This window comes from Crassostrea angulata, chromosome 10, assembly GCF_025612915.1.
Source record: "Crassostrea angulata isolate pt1a10 chromosome 10, ASM2561291v2, whole genome shotgun sequence".
NCBI classification, from domain to species: domain Eukaryota; kingdom Metazoa; phylum Mollusca; class Bivalvia; order Ostreida; family Ostreidae; genus Magallana; species Magallana angulata.
Genome location: NC_069120.1, coordinates 12,480,791 through 12,504,999, shown reverse-complemented (window position 1 = coordinate 12,504,999; position 24,209 = coordinate 12,480,791). Strand labels below are relative to the sequence as shown.

Genomic DNA, 24,209 nt, shown 5'->3' with positions numbered 1-24,209 from the left:
AGAGAGAGAAGAGCTTTGGTTGTCAAAATAAATGAGCAAATGTGAGATGAAGGAAATAAATGCCACCTTGATCTGATGAAGGGGCCAATATAGTACAGCCTCAAGGCCTTGTGAGGTAACACACACCAGGTGAGAAGGACAGGGTTTTGTTGTCCAGCCAAATGGGCTCTTGTGATGAAATCCCATTTCAATATGGTATGGGACACCTCGAGATATTATAATGGTTGAAATAAAAAAATATAACCAGCATTTTAAAATTTTAAAATTATAATTAAAATATTTGACAATAAAATGTAATTTAAGAATTGTTATGAAGTTAATGATATGTAAAAGCTCTGGCCAGTTTTGAATGTAAAATTAATAGTTAATTTAATTAATTTTTACTTCAAAAGAATGTGGAGGTGTTCCATTCCTCCTTGTTTTTAAAGAAAGTGATTTTTTTTTAAAACTTTCTTGCTCACGTAAAAATATCAGCTTCAACTGTAGCTACGAAAACAGTATTAAATTTATCATTTAAAATCTGTGCATGTTTGGCATATCAAATGCAGTGATTCCTAGTAGCAAATGAGCTTCATTACATCATGTGAAATGAGAACATGTTGAATTCACTATTTTACTCTGGTACAAACAATTACTAGTAAGCATTACCACCCAGTAAAATCAATTTCAGAATGTTAAATTATAAATGGTTAATCACTTTATGGACATTTCATTAATTCTCAACTTGAAAATTTTATCTGTATATGACAAGCAAATAAGAAAAGATAGCATGCTCTGATGATGTATGTAGAAAAATCAACAATATCCTTTTCCAGTATCATTGATTTTAAAGTACATGTATGTGTAAAGAGGAGCTTTATCTTCTATAGGGATATTGTACTTTGGTCAAAAAAGTCGACTCATGTTCTGTATACAACAAAGTTATCTGATGTCTGCGTGAATTAAAAATTGATGCAATATATATCAATTACCAGTAGTTGAGAAATATCATTTACAATAAATCCATAATTTAGTGAATTAAGCTAAAAGGGCAGATTTTAATTACTGATACACCTAACAGTTTATACCTTTAATCTGATCCTGTATATTGTTAGTCAAAATATTCATTAGGGATTAATTTTGTTAATTTCGTTGTAAACATTTCTCAACAAAACAATAATTCAATTATGGTAATATTTTCATATGGTTAAATGTTTCATACGTTTATATTTGAAACAATGAAATTTTTTCCATCAAAACCATTTCTGGACTAAATTTTCTCCCAGCAAAATTCTGCTTCTACAATATTTGTAAATACAAATATGAAATATGAAAATATAAAGAAGAAATTGTTTAAAGTATATTAAAGTTTCTATCAGGACCATCAATAAATAGTGTTGGAGTCCTATGATACACAGTGCATGACTGCTTTAAGCAGTGTCAAGTTTAGTTGGCACCGTGAATAAAGGGAGAAAACTTTGAAAAAATAACATTCAGACCACCTACAGTATTTAAATTCAAATTATCGTTTGTTATAAAAGGTGCTATAGAATAACAAGTTGTCTTGAAGTTGAATGAATAACAAAATACTCAGTTCTCATAAAAATATTTATTATGAGTTGGTATAACTAATGTCACAATTAACAATGAAATTTCTGAGCCAAAAAGTTCAGAAGATATGGTTTGATTCAAGCAAACAGTTCTTAAAATTTTGTACAATATAAAGTGTGTCAAAACCTCATTCTTTCTATGTTAAATAACAACATCCTCATACAAAGCTATCAAAAAACTTCAACAATACATAAAAAGTTACCATGACACCCGTCAATACAGGAACGCTGGCGTAAACCCACATAATGCATGCAAATAAATATAGCCTTGTAACAAAAACTTTTAAACTCACAGAGCTAAAAAGATTTTAAAAATATATATTGTAAATAAGGTGAATATATCACAGCTTCATACTCCAAAATGCACACTGTACGTCCATAATTTAACAAATCTTTAACAATTCAAAGAATTTTTCTAGCCAACAGTTCTCAATGATGCATCGGTATTCATTACAATCAATTCCTTTGGGTACAGTGTATGTATCTATGGTAATGGTAATGTATATGTCGACACATTAGGTCTGAAAAGTGGCACAAATATAGCACTTGTCATGGACAGCTATAGTACCAAAGAGGTCATTATTAAATGGGTTTTCTATTCAGTTAGTCTTATTATACATTTCTAAGTTTTTCAATGTAGATATCAAAATACCTGGTACTTCTTTAAAGGATGCAGGGACGTATATACTATTTGGGAAAGGCAGCTATCGTAAGTCTTGCCGAAATCATGCGGTATGTGATTTTGTAGATCAATTTTGAATTTCATTGTAAACAAATATATTGATACGAAACCTTTAAAAAAAGCTATCTTTGAATTATTCTAGAATTGTTATTTGTACTTTAGTATATACCTCCCTGATGGATGAGGATATGGGTTGGGTTTGAAAATTCAAAACATGCACTGAATACATAATTTGTACTAAAAGTGACTATTTAAGAATGTATGGTAGACAAAAATGACTACGGTAAGTAATACTACACAATTAATACAAGTACATGTAGTAGTAATTGTTAATTATCACTCATGTACAAAGTGGACGGAATAATGTCTTTCATAGTGTACCACAATAAGTTTATCACTTATACTCCATTATTCACAAATATTCTTTTTTTTTTTTAACAAGTTGTTAGAAAAAGGTCTGAAATCTTCATAAATTTATCTCAAGTACATTTTTTAAAACATTTTTTCTCAAAATCGACATTGTGTTAAATCTGATTCAACTTGGAAACATCACAGACAAATAGTTTTTTGATAACTTAAGAATTAACACTGACTAGTTTACAAGATTTTTGGTATATACTGGTATCATATAGTGTTTATGAACATTTGTATTCCAGTTCATATTTTACTTTACAGATGATATAAAGTAGAGAGTTTATGCAAAGTTTAACAAAACAATAATAAAATAAAGAGGAGTATATTTGTACAAGATTATATTTGACATATCAAAATTCTGGATTGGTGGTTCTACTTTTGCATGTATAAGTTATATAAAAGCACCAACATTATAATAATTTCCAAAAGGTCTAAAATTTACACTGCTATGTCTACTAATAAGGTGTAAATTAATATGATTAAGGTAGTGGTTTTGAACTATTAAAAATCATCAAAAAAGTATTATATATATACTAAAATAATCTTTGAAAAAAAATCAAAGAGGAACTAAAAAAATGAAGTATACATTAAAGTATAAAGTATATTTTAAAAACCCCAAGAATACATGCTTGAAACTTCAGATTGAAAAAAATTAATAATTTAAAAAGGTTCTAGTTCTATCGATAATAATCTGAAACTTATCAATGCTTTAGGTTTATAATAATCTGTTAAAAATCAAGGAACATGTGCCTGCATGATGTATTATAAGTATTTCAGAAAAAAAATGTTTGCCATATTAAACATGTTTATGATATTAAAAGACAAGGTTACTAGTGCACTAGTACTTATTTTGAATACTTAAAAAAATACAACAGCTGTGTAAAAAATAAATTAGTAAAAATTTAAATCCTCTGACAAAAAAAAATCAACAAGATAAATTCTTAATTAACACAGTTCATTTTAGGAATATTAGCAAGCAACAAGCACAACATGGTGAATCAGTATATGGTAACTGAGAAGTGATTGCACAAAATGAGGAGATAGCTGGTGGGTCCATCATGTGGCGGTCGTGTCGGCCCGAGGGTAGAGCTTGGAGTACCTCTGGCTCAGGGTCTGCGTATTGGGGGGTACCATCAGGGTCGAGGACTTGTCTCTGGAGGACAAAGTTCTAAAACAGAAGAGATCAGGGGATTAAGGGGACACATTGCATCTCCAGTGAGCCAGTGAAAAGAATTACATGTTCAAACCCTATTTCAATTAAGATTCCAAATGAAGAGCACTTAAATGTTTTTGTGAAAAGAATTGTCATTTACAGTTCATTAAGTCTGTTGCATGTGCTCTATCAATCCCTCTTGGTCTGGTATGATCTGGATCTCTCTTTCTCTCCCTCTCTCTGTGATGTCCCATGATAAGATACACGTACAGTACTTACCCAGCAGAACTTAGATCGGTGTTTTCAGAGTTTTGTTGACTGGTGGACTTGGCTTCAGCAGCAAACTGATAGACGATCAGCAGACAATCCCGACACAGCTGAACGATTCGCCTGCAGCAGTTGAACTCATTCTCACAAATGTTTTCTGAGCTCTTGCTAAAGATGGTCTCCCAACTTCCATTTTGACTAAAAAAATTCAGAATTACGAGTTACAAATGTATAAGAAATATCTGAAACCTCTTTTCTGCTTTACAAGGAGAAAATCATTGTGTCTTACATAAAAGATACCAATAATTTGAAGAAGATTACATATCTATACCTGTTATCAAATCACATATTTCTTACTTGACTACAAAAATTAGTAAAGTAGATTGAAATAATTTGTATTTGCTATTCACAATTGTATGAGACATATTCAATCCAAATATTTGTAGTCACCTTGTGGTGGAGAAACAGTTCCACAGTCCCTGTCCGTGACTCCACAGCAGACGGTTAAACACCCTGGTAAAAATCCGGTACAGCCGCAGGTTATCCACATCACTGATCCGCCAGATCCGCTGAAGTACAGCTCGCACATTGGAGCGAACAATGTCTATCACCTTGAGAACAGAGTTTTAAATTCAAAATTATGTACCTATTAAAATATGTCACAGTTTATTGTATATAATATGTTATTTTACATTTTTTCATTCCAATTATTGGTTACATCATTCTCACCTTTCTCCTTTTAATTGAGTCCAATTTGACTAGCCAATATGAAGCAATCCTTGGTTTATGGAATTTCCAGTTTTCATGAAGCTAAAAAAAAAAAAGATAAGTTCTCTGGTTAAAAAGAAGGTCCATTATAGATTCACTGAAAAATCAAAGTATTTGTAATATGAGCATTATAAGGAGTGTAACTTACAGTATCTAGGATGAACTCTGCCTCTTGATCCGTCTTCCCTGGGAATTTTATTCTCATGTCATTCAATGCCTGAAGAGTTTTCTTTGTCAATTCATCTTCCCTCTCTTTCACAACAGTGATCAAAAAGTTGTCATCCTGTTCAGAGGCAAACAAATTATACATTTAGTTGTCAGATTTACTTTCCATAAAAGTATCTTATTGACCAAAGAGCTTTATTTTTCAATTGTACATTGATGGGCTGAAATATTATTGAAACTCAGAGTGGTTCATTAATTTTCAACAGCAGTTCAATTTGGAAATGATGCATTAGCAAAAGGTTGCTGTACTTACTATAATGGATCTCTGCAAAATGGACTGCTTTCCATTAATTCTAGAGAGTGACTTTGACCTAGAATTCATGGCAGACATATTGCTGGTGGGTCGTGACCTCATACTGGAGACACCAGAGTTTGGACGTGAATTGCAGAGACTAGAAGCATCGTTACTGACCCGGCTGTCAGGTCGCAGTGACCCAGGGCGAGACTTGGTGGAGGGTGGTCTGCTCTCCCGCCTGTTTAAGCTTGGGGACCCTGGGGGTGAGGCATATTCTGCCTCCTCATCCTCTTCTTCTAACTCAAACTCATCCTCCATGGGTGGACTTTGGACACTCATTGGCATACTGGACAGAGGCTGCATGATGTCAAAAAAAGGAAACATTAGCTTAGTTTCATGTGCTCAATTTCTTTAAATTTATAAACATCATGCACATGCATTATTCCAAAGTGTTTGATGCAGATGCTTAGAAACACTAGCATTAGCATTTTTTCATGCAATTGTTTCATTTAGTCCTATGTTGCCATTGCACTCTGAATCTGACAGTTCGTTCAATTTATTTTTGTGTCAAATTAAGTTTGCAAGCATCTCCAACCTTTCCACGTAATGTTTTTGGATAAACCTGTTTGTTATTCCCATCATTCCCCTTTTTAACAAGGACAAAGAGTTTAGTATCATCTTGGTTTCTTATAAAATTGAAGAAATAGGTGTTGCAGTCCTCTGAACAGATGGACAAGCTGGGCTTGTTGACTTACCTTTGGCCCTCTTTGAACCTTGTTCACTCCTCCTTTTCCATCTTTTTCATCAGCTTCACACTCTGCTATCATATCCAAAATATCTTCCTCCTGTGAAAAAAAGTGAATTCTTGGGTTTTTAAATTGGTAGGTGGAACAATACTCCACATGAAGACTGCAAATGCGGCTTATGTGATGCCAATCAAATTGGCGATGAATTTCATTATGTTTTAGAATGTAGTGCACTGTCACATGTAAGAAAAAAATTGTCTAGTAATTATTATCTTAAAAACCCAAACATCTTAAAATTTAGAACACTTATGTCATCTTCAAACCATGTAATACTTATGAAAATGTGTACTTTAAAACAAATTCATTGTTTACTTTATTCTGTTTCTTTTTGTAAATCCTGCTTTTCTTATACTTTTTGTATATAATCCTTCTGCACCTCATGTAACATTATATGTTATGAGTGAAATAAAATAACTTGAACTTAAAATGACCGAATGAGTACAGATATCCCTGCTAATAGATTGCTCCTTCACCTTGCTTTCAAATCTATGACAGGTTAATTGCTATTAAGGGCCCAATTTGGCAATCAGTGTCTAAATAGCAAAAATTATGTCATTGAAAAGATGATTGTTAAACCTTTCAACTTCAAATTGCGAAAATGAATGTCTGCCATAAAAGCGTGCTAGTTAAAGATAGTTAGTGGTCATTGATCTGAATGTTTAGGACTTGAGGAGTATTGTATTGTTTATTAGTCAACAGCTGTACAGCTCATAGACATATACAATTAATATACACATGTTATAATACATATACTGGTCACTTGAAAAAGGCAAGTTTATACATGAAGTTTTCTGATTACAAAAGCATTCTTAATATATTTACCTAAATTGCACAAATCCTTTACATTTTGTGTTGACAATAATAGAATTAATTTAAAGACAGAGGGTTTAATATAATAAAACTTCTTAAGGAATTTTTCTCTTAAGTTAATGTAATAGGGACATTTCAATATAAAATGATATTCATCTTCTATATCTAAAGTACATAGAGGACATAAACGTCTTTGTAATGGAACATTGTTATATCTGCCAGTTTCGATGGTAAGACAATGGGATGATAATCTTAATTTACATATAAGTTTCTTATATTGTAAAGGAATTCTTTTTGTTAGATATGACTGCAAGGTACAATGATCAACTAGATATCTATAGATTGTACATTTGGAAGAGACTTACCCTCCATTGGTTGTTGTACACTTTCTGTATCTCTTTCTGCATTGCAGGGGCCCGTCCAGACATAACCACTCCAAATATGGAAGACATGATGTTGACATATTTCTGCTGCTTCAGTTTGTCTTCTGAAGGGAATATCCTGCGAAATCTTCCAGCATTCCGATTCTCAAAATCTTCTCGAGCTGTGGCTTTTCTCACTCTTGCTAACTGCTCTTTCTGTAAATCAGCAAAGATATGCATTTTAATTCAACAAAGATTGCTTGCATAATGTGATTTACAAGAGAATAGATAATATGTACTGTAATCAAAAGCCATTTAACTAGGAGTTTAATGTCTTACAAGTTCCTCTTTTCGTTTTTCTATATTAAGCCTCTTTTTCTCTAATTCAGACATGTCAACTTCATTTCGTTTTGTGGTCCGAAATAATCTCTTCTGGGCCTCGGCCTTCTGAGCAAAGTAATTCCTTCTCTTATCACTCAGCCTGCAAAGAAAAAGCAATAGGTATACCATAAAAACTATTGGAAGCATATGACCAACATAACCATGGAGGTTATAGATCGAAATATCATTGTACCTTAAAGATCTAATTAAAGAACCTTCATTTGATCTGAATTATGATTTTTAAACTTTCATATTGAGATAAACATACTTGATGTTGAGAAGGCGAACTGTGTCCTCTATGAGAGCTGATTTTATATCAAAGTCAATCTTTTCATCTGTCCCAAAACTGGGAGACCTGTTAATCTGCAAATATAATTCAGAGTTAAGTTCCCTAAAGATACACAAATTTTTCTGTTGCTCCATGATTACTTATAACTGCAGTGTCCAGATAAAAAATTCATAGTAATTAAGAATATAAAATCATTCGATAGCTCAGTTACTCCTACATAGTAATTACACTACCGGTATTTACCTCAAGTAACCATGGATTTAACTTCTTGTCAATCAGCACATCAAAACCCAGCACCTCAAAGCACACGCTATCACTGCCCGGCGGGGCCCCAGGGCGACACATGCGGTAGGCATGTAAGAGGTGGGGCTGGGCCACCAGGAGGGTCTTCACTACCATGTCATAGATACGTCGCCATAGCAACATAGTGTCAAAGTCATTTTTACGTAGATATTCGTTGAAGTAGCGGATTGATCGCTTACTTCCTGTTTCCACAGAATCGCCTTTCTGATAGTATTCATTGTGTTTGTTCACAGAGTAGTTTGTAAGATGCATGTACAGGTTACTCTGAAAGACAAATAATAAACAATTAAGAAAACAAAAATTTTAAAAACAGGGGACAAAATAAACACCTGCCCCTATTGGTTGGTAATGGATGTACGCCTACTCTGTATGAAGCTGTACATAAAAATTATAAAACAATTATCCCCTCCCCCCATTCCCCCACCTCCACCACCCAACAATGCAAAAAGGGGAGATAAATCACACATGCATCTAACTGCAATGAAATTACCGTAAAAGAAATTGAAACAAACTGCAGATTGTAGACACCACATATATATGCAGTAAATAAAGAATGAACTGTATATTTGTTTATTTTCATGATGCTCTTATTTTGGCTTTTTTCTTTTTTACATCCCCAAAAATACAAAAGAATTAAGCAGAAATTGTACCCATTATTGTTTTCTTTAAGAAACTTTAAAAAGAATAATCCAGTTACTTTATTTTCACAAATTTTGTGTCTTGCGAAAATAGCCCAGATATACTTTATCAAATCTTGCATGTGACACAATAACTTCAAATGATTTTGCAATTAGCATAAATTTTTAAGTATCAGTAATTTTAGCTCACCAGGTTGGCGTCAGCGGGATTGACGTATTTGTCTGTACTCATTCTCACTAATCCGTCATTGAATATGAATATTCTTAAAGGATCACATGATGTCACAAGAACATAAATGCGCAAGTCAAATTTGTAGCCCTCCAACAGTAAAGGTTTGTCTATGTATTCCTGTACGATGAAATGTTCAGAGGGTGGTATCTTCTCAGCATTCCTGTATAATTGGATGCTGGAAAACAAAAAAGATAAGAATTAGGAAAATGTTTAATAAGGTTGGTTTTATTCTCCAACAAAAGCAGATAGACTTTGTTTTTCGAGTACAATTTTCTGTTTATAATTGAAAAATGTTTTGACAACAGTTTAATTCTTGTCCAAGTCCCCTTAAGCAGACCATGCAGTTACCCAGTAATTTAGAATCAATATATTTTGCTGCTATCATTGTGTGACAAAGAGATGCTTGTCTTGTATATCAAGTCAATGAACAAAAATTAACTTTATCTAGGGATCAAGAAATGATTTTGCTGGGTCTAACCAAATAAAAACTTTTCTTTTTGATGGCCCAGCTAATCTTTGCTTAATTGCTTGTTTTAATTAATATGTAACATTCATGAGATCTCCTCTTACCCATGTCCCTGTGCCCCATTGGCGGGCTTCACTATAAAGGTTCTGTACTTTTTCTTGGCCTTCAGATCTTTTGCATAGTTCTGTAACAGACTATGGTCAGCTGGCAGAATCCAGGTCTTTGGGACAAAGTTAAACTCCTCAGCATGGTGTCTCTGGATTCTGAGGGAAAAACAATTAGAATCTTGAATATAATTTGATCTATGCTCAAGTGAAAATATTCATAGGTTGTCATGTAAAAAAATCCTTTAGAATCACATCATTGCTAGTGTGTGAAGCAAAATGCTCAATGGAACCAAGAAAGAAAGAGATTCCACCTATAAAAAGACTTGGTAGTTAAATCTGTTTTAAATTGTCTTCAATGCAAGTCTATCTCATGAAGTATACCTCTAATCAAAAGACTTAGTCTCAGAGAATGAGACCTTTAATACCAAACGCTCCCTTACTTCATCATGTTCCGAGCGAGGCAGTCTTTTCTTGTGACTTCCACCATGCCAGGGAAATGGTTGATTCTCTGGAATGGTTTCAACTCTGTGATTCTGTCGGCTGAGACAAAACTGTCACTCCATATGAGGTAGCTGTAAAACAAACATTGTTAGATTCAGAAGGGTGGTACTAAAAGCATAATGTACCATGGACGCAAAACAAACACATCGTGCATCATTTTTTTATTGCAAAGGTTTTAAAGATACATCCATCTTAAGAGTTATAAATTTGAGGAGATTTTGGTCCTCCATTTGGTAGTTTGAGATGGAAAGAGGAGTAATTTTTTTTTTTACAAATTTCTAGCTTTTTTTGTTGAATTGCTCTTACTGTAACAAAATTATAATGAAATGATTGAATAAAATTTACATTATAAAATCCCTATGAAATTAACATTAATTGCAGCCTAACCACTTTGAAAAAAAGCAGACAAAACTGTTCAGGAGATTCCACTTTTACAATCATAGAATGGCAGTGTATATGAAGAAAATATTTAATTACACATCAATCAGTGCACACTGACTGTACATGCAAATATGGTTAAGAACTGACTAAAATGATACAAAATCTCAATCTATAAATAGAGACCAATGATTAAAAATATTAAAAAATAATTCTAACACAATACTACCAAAAGACAAGTAACTGTTGTTTGTGAATACACAATATATGTATTGCCAGACACATTGTAATTATACAATGGAACAACAGCAGAGAAGAAGCACAATAATAAAGCCATATTGTGCTATGGAATATTGCATTGCTAACAGATTTCTGTTTAGTGGTACATAACTTACGTATTGTCTTCAAAATATGGAAGTACATAACTAGAAAACACAAGAAATTCAAGAATGCTTACTCAGAATTAAGGATCAATTTTTTCCCCTTTTTATAGACAGTGTATCCAATATCATGTACAAATCAAGTTATCAACACATTTATTATTCAGAGCCTGTTTACTAAGAAACGCTTACACAAATTTCTTTACAGCGTTTTTAATTAAATAACAGGTTGATGTTGTACAGTGAAATTTGTTCAAATGTACTGTATTTGAATGGGCTGAGATTTACAAATTGGACAGTGTCAAAATTTAGGAAATCATAAGAATGGTTTGTTATCAAGATATTCTTGGGAATTTAAAACAATAAGGGTGTATTGGACACCTTGATTCATAGTTTCTATTGTTATAAACAAAAAAGTCAAGTATGACTTTATAATTATTTTCTTTCCCAAAATTGTTATCTAACATCGTACGTAGCACAAATAAGTATGAATCTTTAAGTCAAGACTCAAGAGTTTGTATCCCATTAGGACTTTTATAATTTTTACCTGTCCAAAAATTGTTAAAACTTTTTATTTTGGTTAGATATTGTAAAATTTGAAAATTTCAAAACAATGAGTGTATTTTGATTATAATGTACTCTTATCCACATTAATATCGACAGGTATCCCATGCCCCCATGAGGCTATCTGATTGGATTGGATCAATGACCCCCTCACGCTAACATCCGTGCCAACGAAAGATATTTATATAAGTTGTAGAACTTGTTTACCAATCGTTTTAAAATAATATAGTTTAGGTTCAGGATCAGAATGTACTGTTACATTAAAATATTCTACAAACCTGTTTGGGTCATCTTCTTTGCAAATATCAAATTTGCATTTTTCACAAACAAGGCGTACTATAAAAAAGAAGAATTCATTTCGTATTGTTTTCAATCAACATGCTAAAATTTTGTTCTTTTTTCTAGTTCATAATTACAGTGTAGCATATTTTTGTTTATGTGCAGCATGTGTGTATTTGACAAAAAGCACACATCTTATATATCTGTGACATGGTAATCCACACAAAATCTCCTTCTTCCAATGATGTGTTTTTTATGTGCACTACTAAATGCATTCTTTCTTAGAGAGACCAAGGAAGGTAGCTTGGGTTAGATTACTGAGTACAATAAATCTGTTCCTTTATATATTCAAATGAAATTACTCAAAGTTTGATTTACAATCAAGACTTTTTTTTATTGATTCTCTTTGTGATGATAAATGAATTGAAATTACTGAAATATTCATCATGACCAGTACAATTTACTAGTACTTACTGACTTCATATCTTGTACCACTTAGGTTAGCAGTGATCCCATGTTTTTTCTTGCGTTTCTTCTTTGGTGCTGGTACTGCCTTTTTCTCCTCCGTCTCGGTATTCCGTTTTTCTTCAGGGGCTGGTTGCCGAGCACTCTGTAACAGGGAGGACTGCGTAGCTCCTGGGCGCCGGGCATATTGCGTTAAAGATGTCAAGGTCACATCTGAAAGGTGAAGGTCAGTAAGATTATTTTACAATCAAAGTTTTTCCATAATACCAACTTGGAATGCTCATTTATGTATACAACATTATGCCTCTTTTGGTGTTAAGTATAGCAAGTACTGCAGAATAAACTACATATTAACCCTCATTAGATTTTGAGTATTTTATGCTCTGTTTTCATAATAATAAAAGTGACTACTGGTAATAGCCTGACCAAAATTCAGGTTTGTAAATCAAGTTTTTCTGATAAGGATGTATTGAAATTTGATGTGTACATATTGTTGCATACATGTATTAATATAAAAAGCTTTATATTAATTAATTGCTACTGTATATGTGACTATGAACATGATATTTTAAATAAAGATAGCACAAACACCTCATCGATATGTTCATTTGTTATGACACAGTTTTACCATCTTTCTCTCTTTCTTTCTCCCTTCTCTCTCTCTCTCTCTCTCTCTCTCTCTCTCTCTCTCTCTCTCTCTCTCTCTCTCTCTCTCTCTCTCTCTCTCTCTCTCTATTCTTCAAACTTTTTACATTAACAGTTCATGCATGAACTAAAGAACTAATGATAGCATGAACCAAAAGCACTGTAGAAATGGGCCCAGGGTTCAACAATAATTAAGAAATCTTGAAAACATTACATTTTATTTTTACAGTAGATTAAAATCATGATGGACATTTAAAACATTCAAAGGAAATGGCCAGGACTGAAAGGCTACTGTGATAGCAGAAAGTAACTGGCAAATATATAAACTCAAGGTGGTCATAAAAATTTTTGATTGAAGAATTCAAAACAACCTTTATTTGATGAATAAAATTACTTACAAGATTGTTCAACCCTATCAGTGGATTCAGTCATTTTGAACAATGTTCATTCACCTTTAATACGCTCCAAAGGAGTTAATCCAAATGGATTATGTTATTTAGCAATTACCGGTATTGTGCCTGGCTTGGATTATCAAGGGGCATGCACTCTTTTTTGTGTTAGGATTATAGTTAATAGTCATTTGACGCAAAACTTGCTATAAAGACTTAGGATACTGTAACACTTATTATGGACATAACATTATGTTCCTGGATTTTCAACTATTTCTTTATTAAAATTATTTTTCAAAGCTTGCGAGCTCTATCTACGGTACTGTACTAATAAATGTACAAGCAAATAACACAAGTGATTTGAAAATTATCACACTGAAAAAATTCTTGCAATTCATGAAAATTATCTGAATAATGAATACATGTATTTATGATTTGAATAGCCATCAGCTTAGTTGACTTTCTTTAAACTATTATCATTTCATAATTCTTACAAAAATAAAATTTAAAAGTGTGCATGCTACTTTGTATCTAGATATTAAAATATTCTTTGTTTAATCAAAGAAATAGTTATCTTAATACACATGCAGTCATTTAAATATCATTTTAATTGACCTCCTAGAGACAAAAAAATGCTTGATCAAGCAAAAAATATAGCTTACCAGAATACCACATTAGTGTTAATTTATCCTGATTAAATGCTCGTCCCTTCTACCAATGACAAAGATACACTGACATACAAGTGTCAAAAACTTCGACATCTATGGAATAAATGATCAGCCCAAGGTAGAAAAGCGCTCTGAACTTATTGATTTAAATAAACATAGGAATTGGAAGTTTAATTCCAATATTTGGCCTCCTTGTATTAGCTGAATGATATCTCATACCCTCTCTACCTGCGAAATGGGAAATCATTGAGTGCTAACTGGTTGAGGTTATGTATGGGCCATTTCCTTTCTTTTTCATTGATTTAAGGGAAGCAAGTTATCAAATGGACAGTTAATTATTCATATATGTTGTTTCTGCCAGACAGGCAGATTGCAAAAGAAGAGAATTAACAACACTGTTGATACTTGGCAACTATACCTGTGAAGATCAAAAGGAATTTATACTATTATATCACTCATCCAAACATTTACGTAATTACTACCCCTAAATAAGAGGTTCATTTAACTTGGTAACTCTCAATTTTTTAAGGCAGCAAAATCAATAGCTCAAACATCAGTAATTACGGGGGAAACATTACAAGAGATCAATAGACTTTTCTAAGTGACTCTTCTTTGTCTAAAGGTTTAAATAGTCTCAAATAGCTAAACCAAAGAATACCCTTAACTTAGTATCAAGTAGACATGCATACATGCTAACAAAGTGGTTTATAAGGGCAACTGGCAAACTTACAGCTATGACAGTAAATAAAGAGATCTGGATGAATGTTGCTTTAATCATGAAACAAAACGGTACCTCGGACATTGACATCTCTTTTGGAATTATTAAGTCCGTCTAAAAATACATGCATGCTTGCAAATTTCCTCATTGAGGTGTACATATGATATAAAATGATATTTTTTAATATTTATCAAGTTTTAAAACATATGGTTCTAAATTGATATAAACAATGCCAAATGGATGGTTATATACACAGCAAATGAACAGGACCAAAAGAAGTTTGAACTAGATTGCTTGTTGAAATATTCATTGGGTTCATTTGTCTTCTTTACACTTGGACTACATTATGGATGAATTCATCACTGTTACTCATCATGTTTGCATTGATCACAACAAACTTAAATCATCCAACTGTATCAAGACTGCTATCCAAGTCTTAATCCAGACTGAATGCAGAAATATCCAATATGTTTAGCAAAAACTCACTACAGTAAGTAATCAAAGCACTGATAGTACTGGAAAGTGGTTAGCTTGAAGCTTGTTTGGAATACATTTATCTGCATTAAAATATCATATGCTGAAAAAAGTCAACAGTTTGCGATAAGACTAGCCAATATCTTTCTCTTCCTGTAATACTGGTTTATGTGTTTTCTAAAATTTGGGCCAAAATTCTTGCATCATTAAAAAGAACAACCACTATATTGTGATCATAAATGAAAATGTGAATTGCTTCAAAAAATTTAAAAAGTTCCTACTTCAGTACTTTCAATACTCTGATTTATCATAGATAGTGCTATGATGAAGCAATCAGGTAGTGTAATAGTTTTGGTTACATGACATAAAGCGTTTAGCACATAAGCAAACTGCTTAAATATGACATGCAGTATTTGAAATCTATTTTGTACAACCAAATTAAAGATAACAAATTGCAAGGTACAGAAAAATGTTTTGTAGATTCAGATATGAATATTTCTATTTGTTACAAATTGACATACTAGCCCAATGCTTATACCCAATTGCAGGGGATGAAATCATTTATTACCAGCACAGGCCCCAGGGCCATAAATGTTAGACGAGCTCAACTTTTGATCTCAGACTCACTTTTCCACTATCTATTCCTTTTGTAAAATTGAAACTGAGATCAAGTCCCCATGAGCTTGCCTAACTTTTATGGCCCAAAAGTCTGGTAAATAAATACAGCAATGGACAAAAAATCTATATATATGCAAAGTTATTTCAAGATATGGGGTTCAAACACTATTATCTTAAAATGACTGACAATCTTCAACCCACCAGTGGCTTTATGATATGTACATATATATGTATAGTCTTAATGGGTAAACCATGCATATACAGTGTTAATTTTCAATAATGTTCACAATGATCTATTTTCACTTTTTTTGCAATCACTTTTACATAGCAAATTAATAAATATGCAGAATTAAATCTTGTATTATAATTCATAAGAAACTTTTTAAACTCAAAAAATGAGTGGCAAAATTAAAATGTTACATATTCCCTCCATTTTCATAAATTTTGTGACACACGAAAAAAACAGATATATATACCATATATGATCGAAGGAAAAATGTTTTAATTTTTATATACAATTTTTCAAAAATAAAAATAACACAGAGTACTGTTTGGCTTACTGCAATACACTCAGGTCTTTGGTTGACAGTACTCTACCAAACCAGATTATTTTCTAATTCAACGGTCGATCTTGATTCAAGACCTTGATGAAATTCTGATCGATTTCACTTCTTTGGTTAAAGTGTTTTAATTAAAATATAATCAAGTTTAATTAATCTCATTAACAGTGATCTTTTTCTACATGAAAAACGAGCAGGAAAATGAGTACATTTCCGATTTCTGACCTTGTTTGTCCATCATAAGAGACGTCAAAGACGCACTAGGCTTTATTCCTGGCATCCTGGCTTTTGTTGATGGTCAGTTTTACAACTAGGTGAATTCAAGCCATTATGCACCTGGAAGTAGAAAGATCTTTGTAAATGTATCCACATTTTATAAAACTATGAGAATTTGTTCATTTCAAGCTATGTTTTGGAGTGCAGGGGATACAAGCTTCTGAATTTTGAAAATTGTTCACAGAATGGAAGCTCATTTTTCATCACTCAAATCATAAGAGTGTTTATATAAATTCAGTGGTAGGTGCAATTGCACAGCCACTAAAGTTCCTTAACATGCTTTGGTTAAATACAAGTATGACTGATTGCAGAACTATCTTAATATATGTCAGATTTTGCTCAAAGATGCTTTAAAACCAAGAGCTTCCCTTATGTTGTCTTTTGTCAGGAGTGCAAACCCACCAAACCCCCTTTAGATCTGTGCATGTACACATACAGTCAAATAACTCTGGTAGTTTCTAAGATTTTTAGAATTGGCTTTTAATTAATCCATTTTTAGGATAAAGACTGCAGGTCAATCACAGTATTAAAGTCATATTAAAGAAATGTATTATTCATGATATACTTAAGGGAATATACAAAGAATATTGATCAAACAGCAGACAAGACAGCCTCTCTCTCTCTCTCTCTCTCTCTCTCTCTCTCTCTCTCTCTCTCTCTCTCTCTCTCTCTCTCTCTCTCTCTCCTGTATCCTGCTATTTGTAACTGTGCATACTCCATCTTATTTTCTCCCTTGTTTCACTACTCCAAAAATAAATATTTTCTTGACTAATTTATTGAAAAACAAAACCGATTTTTTAGGATTGGTGCGTTCGTTACAAATTACATTTAATATTCATTTGACGTACAAATAAACGACAACACAAAAATAACCATTTAACAGCAGTTCAATATATCTAAAAAAAAAACATGTGTGGGTCAGAGTGGGTAGGGAAAGCCAAAGACACAACCTGTAGACTAAGTGTTTGTAATAAACGTCGCATTAATCGAATTCTCCTTTTTAAATCTATTTATACTCAGCGCAAAATCGCTCGTGCATGAAATAACCAGTCTTGAAGTTAACCAGATAATACAAAAACTATCAGAAATTAACAAAGTTAAAAATGTAAAGAAATAAATATCTACCGCTGTGTGAAGTTTCTGATATTTTGAAAACTGCGTGTCATGCATGATATCATGATTACACCTGTACTCTGACAATTAAATTGTTTATGTGTATTTATCAATTGTCATATGTACATGTATTTTAAGTTCCTGAAATATAGGTTGTTTTTGATTCACTGTGCATGTAACACTGAAGTGGACAGGCATAGCCTAAGTCCAAGCTATGTCTTGGTCACTTCTCTTAAAAGAGACTGCATGTATGATCAACTATGATTTCATGTCAGATGACTGTATCAGCTTATACATTCATGATGATTCTACAATAATTTATGATGACTGCACATATATATGTATATATATCTACAATCAGATTATACATTTAGAATCAAGATAAAGTTTCAAGATATTGTTCAAAGTGAACATCCCTGTAAAAGTTAATCACATTTATTATACACATGATTTTTACCTTCAATACATTTTGTGTGAAATTGTAGTATAATGCTGAAGTTGACAAGGACAGAAAAATATTCCCAGATATATAAGATAAACAAATGTTACTGAAATTATTCCCCCAACACGTTTTATTTCCCACTGCCAAGCAGGACTAAACATTAGATAGACTAATTATTCAGCATAATTACTTCGATAACCTTTGTTATTGTTGATATCGGTAGCCATTTTTCAGCGTTCGTTCTGTAACAAGATTTTTATACGTACAAGCTTGATAAATCATATCTATTTACCTTCTGTTTTAACTTCTAAAGATCTTTTTTATGCTTAAAAAGTCAAAATATGTATCCAATAGCAGGTGCCCGTCAAACCAGCGCCATATTTGTTTGATCACGTGATAACGCAAGTTCATTCTACCTAGCAACAAAGGCACAGTGTATATTTAAAGCTATATGTTGCAAAAAGATTCGGGTATCTCGTTTATTATGTTATGTATATAGTATAATCCACAATATCACATTCTCTCAGTATATAGAAAAAATGCACAACGCTATAAACGAACGAAAATAATAAAATAAGGCCCATGGGTTAAAACACTCACCTGAACTTCCATTATGACTTGATCCATATCACTTCCACAGGTCCACTGTCAATTTAATGTCGAACTATGTGTTTGATTGTGAAATACACCCATCGAAATAGTTAGATTAATAAATATCATCAAATTCAGTCCGTTCTAACTTAAATTATGGTTATTAATAACTTATAATCATATATTTCTCCCATTTCTTATATGTATCGTTACGGTTTACTGGGATTTTCGAGTTCATTATGCTTTGAATGTTAAACATGGTTTTTCAATTTCAGTAGAATAATAAACGTCCAGGTTTTTGTTTTGAAAAGGTCCCTCTTTCTCGTAAGGCTGATTGGCGTGGCCGAAATTCAAAAGCAGGGGATTTTGAATGTCAAATGACATTAATGATACCCGTATAAAATGCTGAGAGGTTGCACAGGGTGTTCAGAATTGAAACGTTACTAATGGAATAAATATGTGTTGAACATATTTTATTGACTAATGCCAAAAGGATTGGACACAAGTTCCAAAAACTTAGAATGTCCTCTCCTTGTACATAATATATTACAGTGCCATACAATGCCAGTTAACATTGATAACAGTTATAGAACATGTAATGAAATACAAATAAATCATTAGTTTTAAATCTAGAATTAGAATTAGGATGGATAAGAAAGTTATGCAAATAATTTAAAAACTTAGATAAATCTACCACACTTTTGTATAAATGTATGAACTTCTTTAAATATTTTTATGTTTTCATCATAAGATAAAGTTTTGTCAACCCAAAGTAACAAATGTACATCAATTATATCCAAAAAGTTCAGTGATAAAAGATTATACATAAATGATTGTCTTAATGATGAATATTTTTTACAAACGAAGAACAAGTGATGTGCATCTTCTAAACTTCCACATGAACACATTGGGTTGGCTATTATGTTACACCGATAAAGATCACAATTGAGAACACAATTATGCCTTAATTTCGTATTCATGAATGATATTCAAGAATCTTTTACCAAAAGAAAAATGCTTAGGAGGTTTTGTATAATTGCTCTGTAGTGATTTCTTAAAAATATTTAACGAAGTAGCTTCCTTGGTATTATTATTCAGACTATTCCACTTACGATTAGTGTCAGGAAAAAATGACTTATTAAAAGCTTCTAGTCTACATCTAGGCAAAGAATAGTTTGAGGAGTTTCTAGTATTATAGTTGGAAGTGACATTTCTAATTTCAGGAGTTATGTCTTTTAGATAAGAAGGAACAAGATTGTTATGAATTTTGAACATAGTAGATAATTTAAGGCGGTCTCGTCTCGTTATTAATGGTTTCCATCCTGTTTCCAAATATAGAGAATTTCTTGAGGCTATGACTGAAAGACCTGAAACTATTCTTGCTGCATGAAGTTGAACCTTTTCAAGCTTATCCATATCAAATTGGGTACATCCAGACCAAACTTCAACAGCATACTCTAGTTGTGGTCTTATAAATGATACATACATTTGTATGGTGTCCGGATAGGGCCATTTGCGTTAGCGCGATATCGCGTTCAGGTAAACGAGACATCGCGCTAACACACAACACGCCGTCGCGCTAACGCAACTTTGCATAACACGCCGTCGCGCTAACACACAACACGCCGTCGCGCTAACGCAACTTTGCACAACACGCCGTCGCGCTAACACACAACACGCCGTCGCGCTAACACAACTTTGCATAACACGCCGTCGCGCTAACACACAACACGCCGTCGCGCTAACACAACTTTGCACAACACGCCGTGTTGTGTGTTAGCGCGATGTCTCGTTTACCTGAACGCGATGTCGCGCTAACGCAAATGGCCCTATCCGGACACCATACAATACTCCTAGATGCTTGTGTTGTGAAACATATTCCAAGGTACAATCATCAAACAACAAATTAGGAAATTCTTCAACATTTTTAAAACTAAAGAATACAGCTTTTGTTTTTTTGTGGATTAAATTCTAGAAGCCATTGCTTTGACCATTCCTTCAGTACATGAAGATCATAATTTTATCTTCTATGACAGAAATATAAAAGGTAAGACATAATCATATATAACGACGTATACGTTTATTTAATTTTTATTCATATGTATTGATAATAATTGAAAATAATATATATATTTCAAAGTACATTTTATTTATTTTTCATCCATGCTTGCGTGCATGCCTACATATTTAAGCATGCGCAGTCTGATATTTCCGGACACGACTTCCTACTAGACTGTGAAACTTGCAAAGTTGCGTTAGCGCGACGGCGTGTTGTGCAAAGTTGCGTTAGCGCGACGGCGTGTTGTGTGTTAGCGCGACGGCGTGTTATGCAAAGTTGCGTTAGCGCGACGGCGTGTTGTGTGTTAGCGCGACGGCGTGTTGTGTGTTAGCGCGACGGCGTGTTGTGCAAAGTTGCGTTAGCGCGACGGCGTGTTGTGCAAATTTGCGTTAGCGCGACGGCGTGTTGTGTGTTAGTGCGACGGCGTGTTATGCAAAGTTGCGTTAGTGCGACGGCGTGTTGTGTGTTAGCGCGATGTCTCGTTTACCTGAACGCGATGTCGCGCTAACGCAAATGGCCCTATCCGGACACCATACAATACTCCTAGATGCTTGTGTTGTGAAACATATTCCAAGGTACAATCATCAAACAACAAATTAGGAAATTCTTCAACATTTTTAAAACTAAAGAATACAGCTTTTGTTTTTTTGTGGATTAAATTCTAGAAGCCATTGCTTTGACCATTCCTTCAGTACATGAAGATCATAATTTTATCTTCTATGACAGAAATATAAAAGGTAAGACATAATCATATATAACGACGTATACGTTTATTTAATTTCTCATTAGGTTGCTTTAAGTTTTAACTTAAAAAGCGACTAATTAATGCTTTTCAATAGACAATTATTTATCAATTGCGTACATCCGAAAATTCCTCTTCTTCACTTTTATTGATTTTCATAAAAATACATTATATGCTATAAGCGACTTTTAAAAAAACATGAAAAACACTTTAAATTGACACAAATTAAGGAGTAAAGTACTGCATTTTCTTTTGATATGTCCTTTCCTTTAATTCAAAGAAAATTACAAAAACAAACACGAAGACGGATTTATTGCGGACATTTATAATGGAAGCTGGCATCTTTAATCGATTTTGTAATGATATGAACATCGAAATATATTGCAAAGTGTGACGGAAACGGAAATTTGTGAAAGACAATAATGCTTAACTTGAATACAAGTCTGTCCCAGGTTAATGCTTCCGACACTTTTTGATGATTTCTAATTAAAATAAACACATGGTGAACCTCTGCAATTCAGTCAACTGAGTGTTAACTGAATGGTCTGGAAAGGTGACTGAATGGCATAGTTATGCCAATCAGTCACCTTTCAGTTGACTGAATGGCAGAGGTTCATCCTGTGAAATATACCTGTTAATGAAGTAAAATTCAAATCGATAAAGTGGGAAGATTCAAAATTTCTTCATTGATACATCCTCTGTTTGTCTCCGGATAATTTCACATGAACAAAAACAAACATCCTACGGAGAATCAAAATGGGAAATGGTTACATTTTTTCTCCATTCGGAAGTACTCGGGACAACTCACACAATTTTTTAATGTAATCATCCGGGGTACTTAATATTGTTTGCAATGCAAAATCCCCGTAGACTTTCTATTTTGGAATGTGCAATAAAACTGAAGAGATAGAGGGGGCTTTTCAAAACAGATATTCTGGACTTTTTTCGTTGCAGTGAATGACTGTAGTTTGAGGTATTTATGATTATCAAGACATTATGCAAAAAATAATTGAAGCAGAAACTTGGGACATAGAATAGCATAGGCAAAACCTTAATTTGCATGCGTTGAGTTTTTATGATTGCACACTTTCTGAATGTACTAGTATTCAGTGTAATGTAACTTTTAGCAAAGTATATTTCAGCTTCCTGGATTTTATTTTTATTACCAAATTTATTCAACGCACACTTGCATGTTTGGTTTATATTTTACGAGGTACTTAAATACATACGGCGAATATATATTTTCTCTTTGTTTCGTATAAATCCCGATATGCAGTTACAATGCACCAGCCAGTCTTAGGACGAAACCAGACTTTGCCTTTCTTAATACATCTTAAAAAGATGCTATACCACTTCACATCTTACTTGCTCACATTTGGAGATTCTTAGAAGTTTCCAATTTTTTATACCGTGTATCTCTTCGTTCACAATAGCTAAAACCCTGATCGTTCGAACTGTTTGATGTCTATGATACAGTTATGTGTAACACCCCACCCCTACCTCCAAAAAATGAGCGAATAACAATTTACAAATTATTTGCAACACCGAACGTTTTCACAGTTTGTATCGTTTAACCAACACTTTTTGTTTTTCCTTGACATCCGGCGTCGTCAATTTTTAGTAAATTTTAATTAGGGCTATCTGTTTTAAGTAACTAATTTCTGTTAAACGAAACAATATATCTCATAATGATTTGGTACATAAAATGTCATGACAATACTTAATTTGAGGTTTAATTTCATTTGGATTTAAGCCCAATCTATAAAAGAAAAATTACATGTTTTTTCGGCATTACATGTTTTTTTGTTGACCTAACTCAGTGACCTCATTTTTGCAGGATTAGATTTTAAATAATTCTTAGCTATATAGTAATAAAATTAACATCTTAAATGCAAATTATTTAAATTTATTGCTAAATCATTATATGTCTACCAAATTATAAATCACAATATGACGTTAAGTAAAATAGCTAAGGCAAAAATCTTCGTATTTTCTTATTGGTCCCTGTACATATACATGTACATGCAATCGGGTTTTCCATCAACCCTATTAACTAAACCAAGACTTATGATAACACATAGCTCTACTAGAAAAGGTTGATGAGTATGATAGTAAATATATTGTCTGATAATATTGGTGTTTTTTTTAGTTTTTCATATCATTGTACACGTAAATACAAAAAAATGTTACCACTCATAATATATTTTCCACATCATGAGCATAACTAGGCACCTAGCATCGTTTTTTTTAGGGGGTGGGTGGGAAATCCTAATTTCAAATTTACACTTCTATTTAACTGTTTAATTCCTGATTTTTACTTTAACTTTTTACATGCTCCCAAAAAAATGGGGGAAGCAACCCCATGATTATTGAATTTTCACTATGTTAAATTAAGAAAAATTCAAATTGTTGCGGAGAGGAAAAGGGGGCCTGCCCCCCCCGCCCCCTCCGATGCTACGTGCCTGTACTGGTTTTTATATAGGTTTGTGGACAAAAATATCTTTCCGAATTCCCTACGTCTATATCTGTACTTAAATCAAATATGCAATGGACCAACCCTACAGTTTATTTAAATTCAGGCACGTAGTCCCCCCCCCCCCCCCCCCCCCCCCCCACACAC

General features: G+C 33.1%; 1 protein-coding gene across 1 annotated transcript; it reads right to left on the bottom strand.

The window, feature by feature from the left end:
* Positions 1–1,902: 1,902 nt before the first annotated feature.
* On the bottom strand, positions 1,903–18,599 carry LOC128166437 (tubulin polyglutamylase TTLL7-like). Its single transcript, XM_052831604.1, has 18 exons — positions 18,490–18,599; positions 16,592–16,702; positions 12,304–12,507; positions 11,829–11,886; positions 10,168–10,299; positions 9,725–9,883; positions 9,113–9,329; positions 8,225–8,548; positions 7,961–8,055; positions 7,651–7,792; positions 7,315–7,527; positions 6,089–6,178; positions 5,352–5,690; positions 5,022–5,156; positions 4,835–4,915; positions 4,556–4,716; positions 4,118–4,303; positions 1,903–3,853 (listed from the first exon to the last, which is right to left on the bottom strand). Exons 2-18 carry the CDS (start codon positions 16,644–16,646, stop codon positions 3,742–3,744), a joined length of 2,703 nt encoding a protein of 900 aa, XP_052687564.1. The 5' UTR covers positions 16,647–16,702; positions 18,490–18,599; the 3' UTR covers positions 1,903–3,741.
* Between the last annotated feature and the right edge of the window lie 5,610 nt (positions 18,600–24,209).

Bases quoted from the DNA above. Each gene is read 5' to 3' on its own strand.
- LOC128166437 (XM_052831604.1), bottom strand. From the start codon at position 16,646: ATGCCAGGAATAAAGCCTAGTGCGTCTTTGACGTCTCTTATGATGGAC. The intron at 8,056-8,224 runs GTAAATACCGGT...TTATATTTGCAG, and splicing joins TAAATCCATGGTTACTTGAG to ATTAACAGGTCTCCCAGTTT. The intron at 5,691-6,088 runs GTAAGTCAACAA...GACATCATGCAG, and splicing joins AGGTTCAAAGAGGGCCAAAG to CCTCTGTCCAGTATGCCAAT.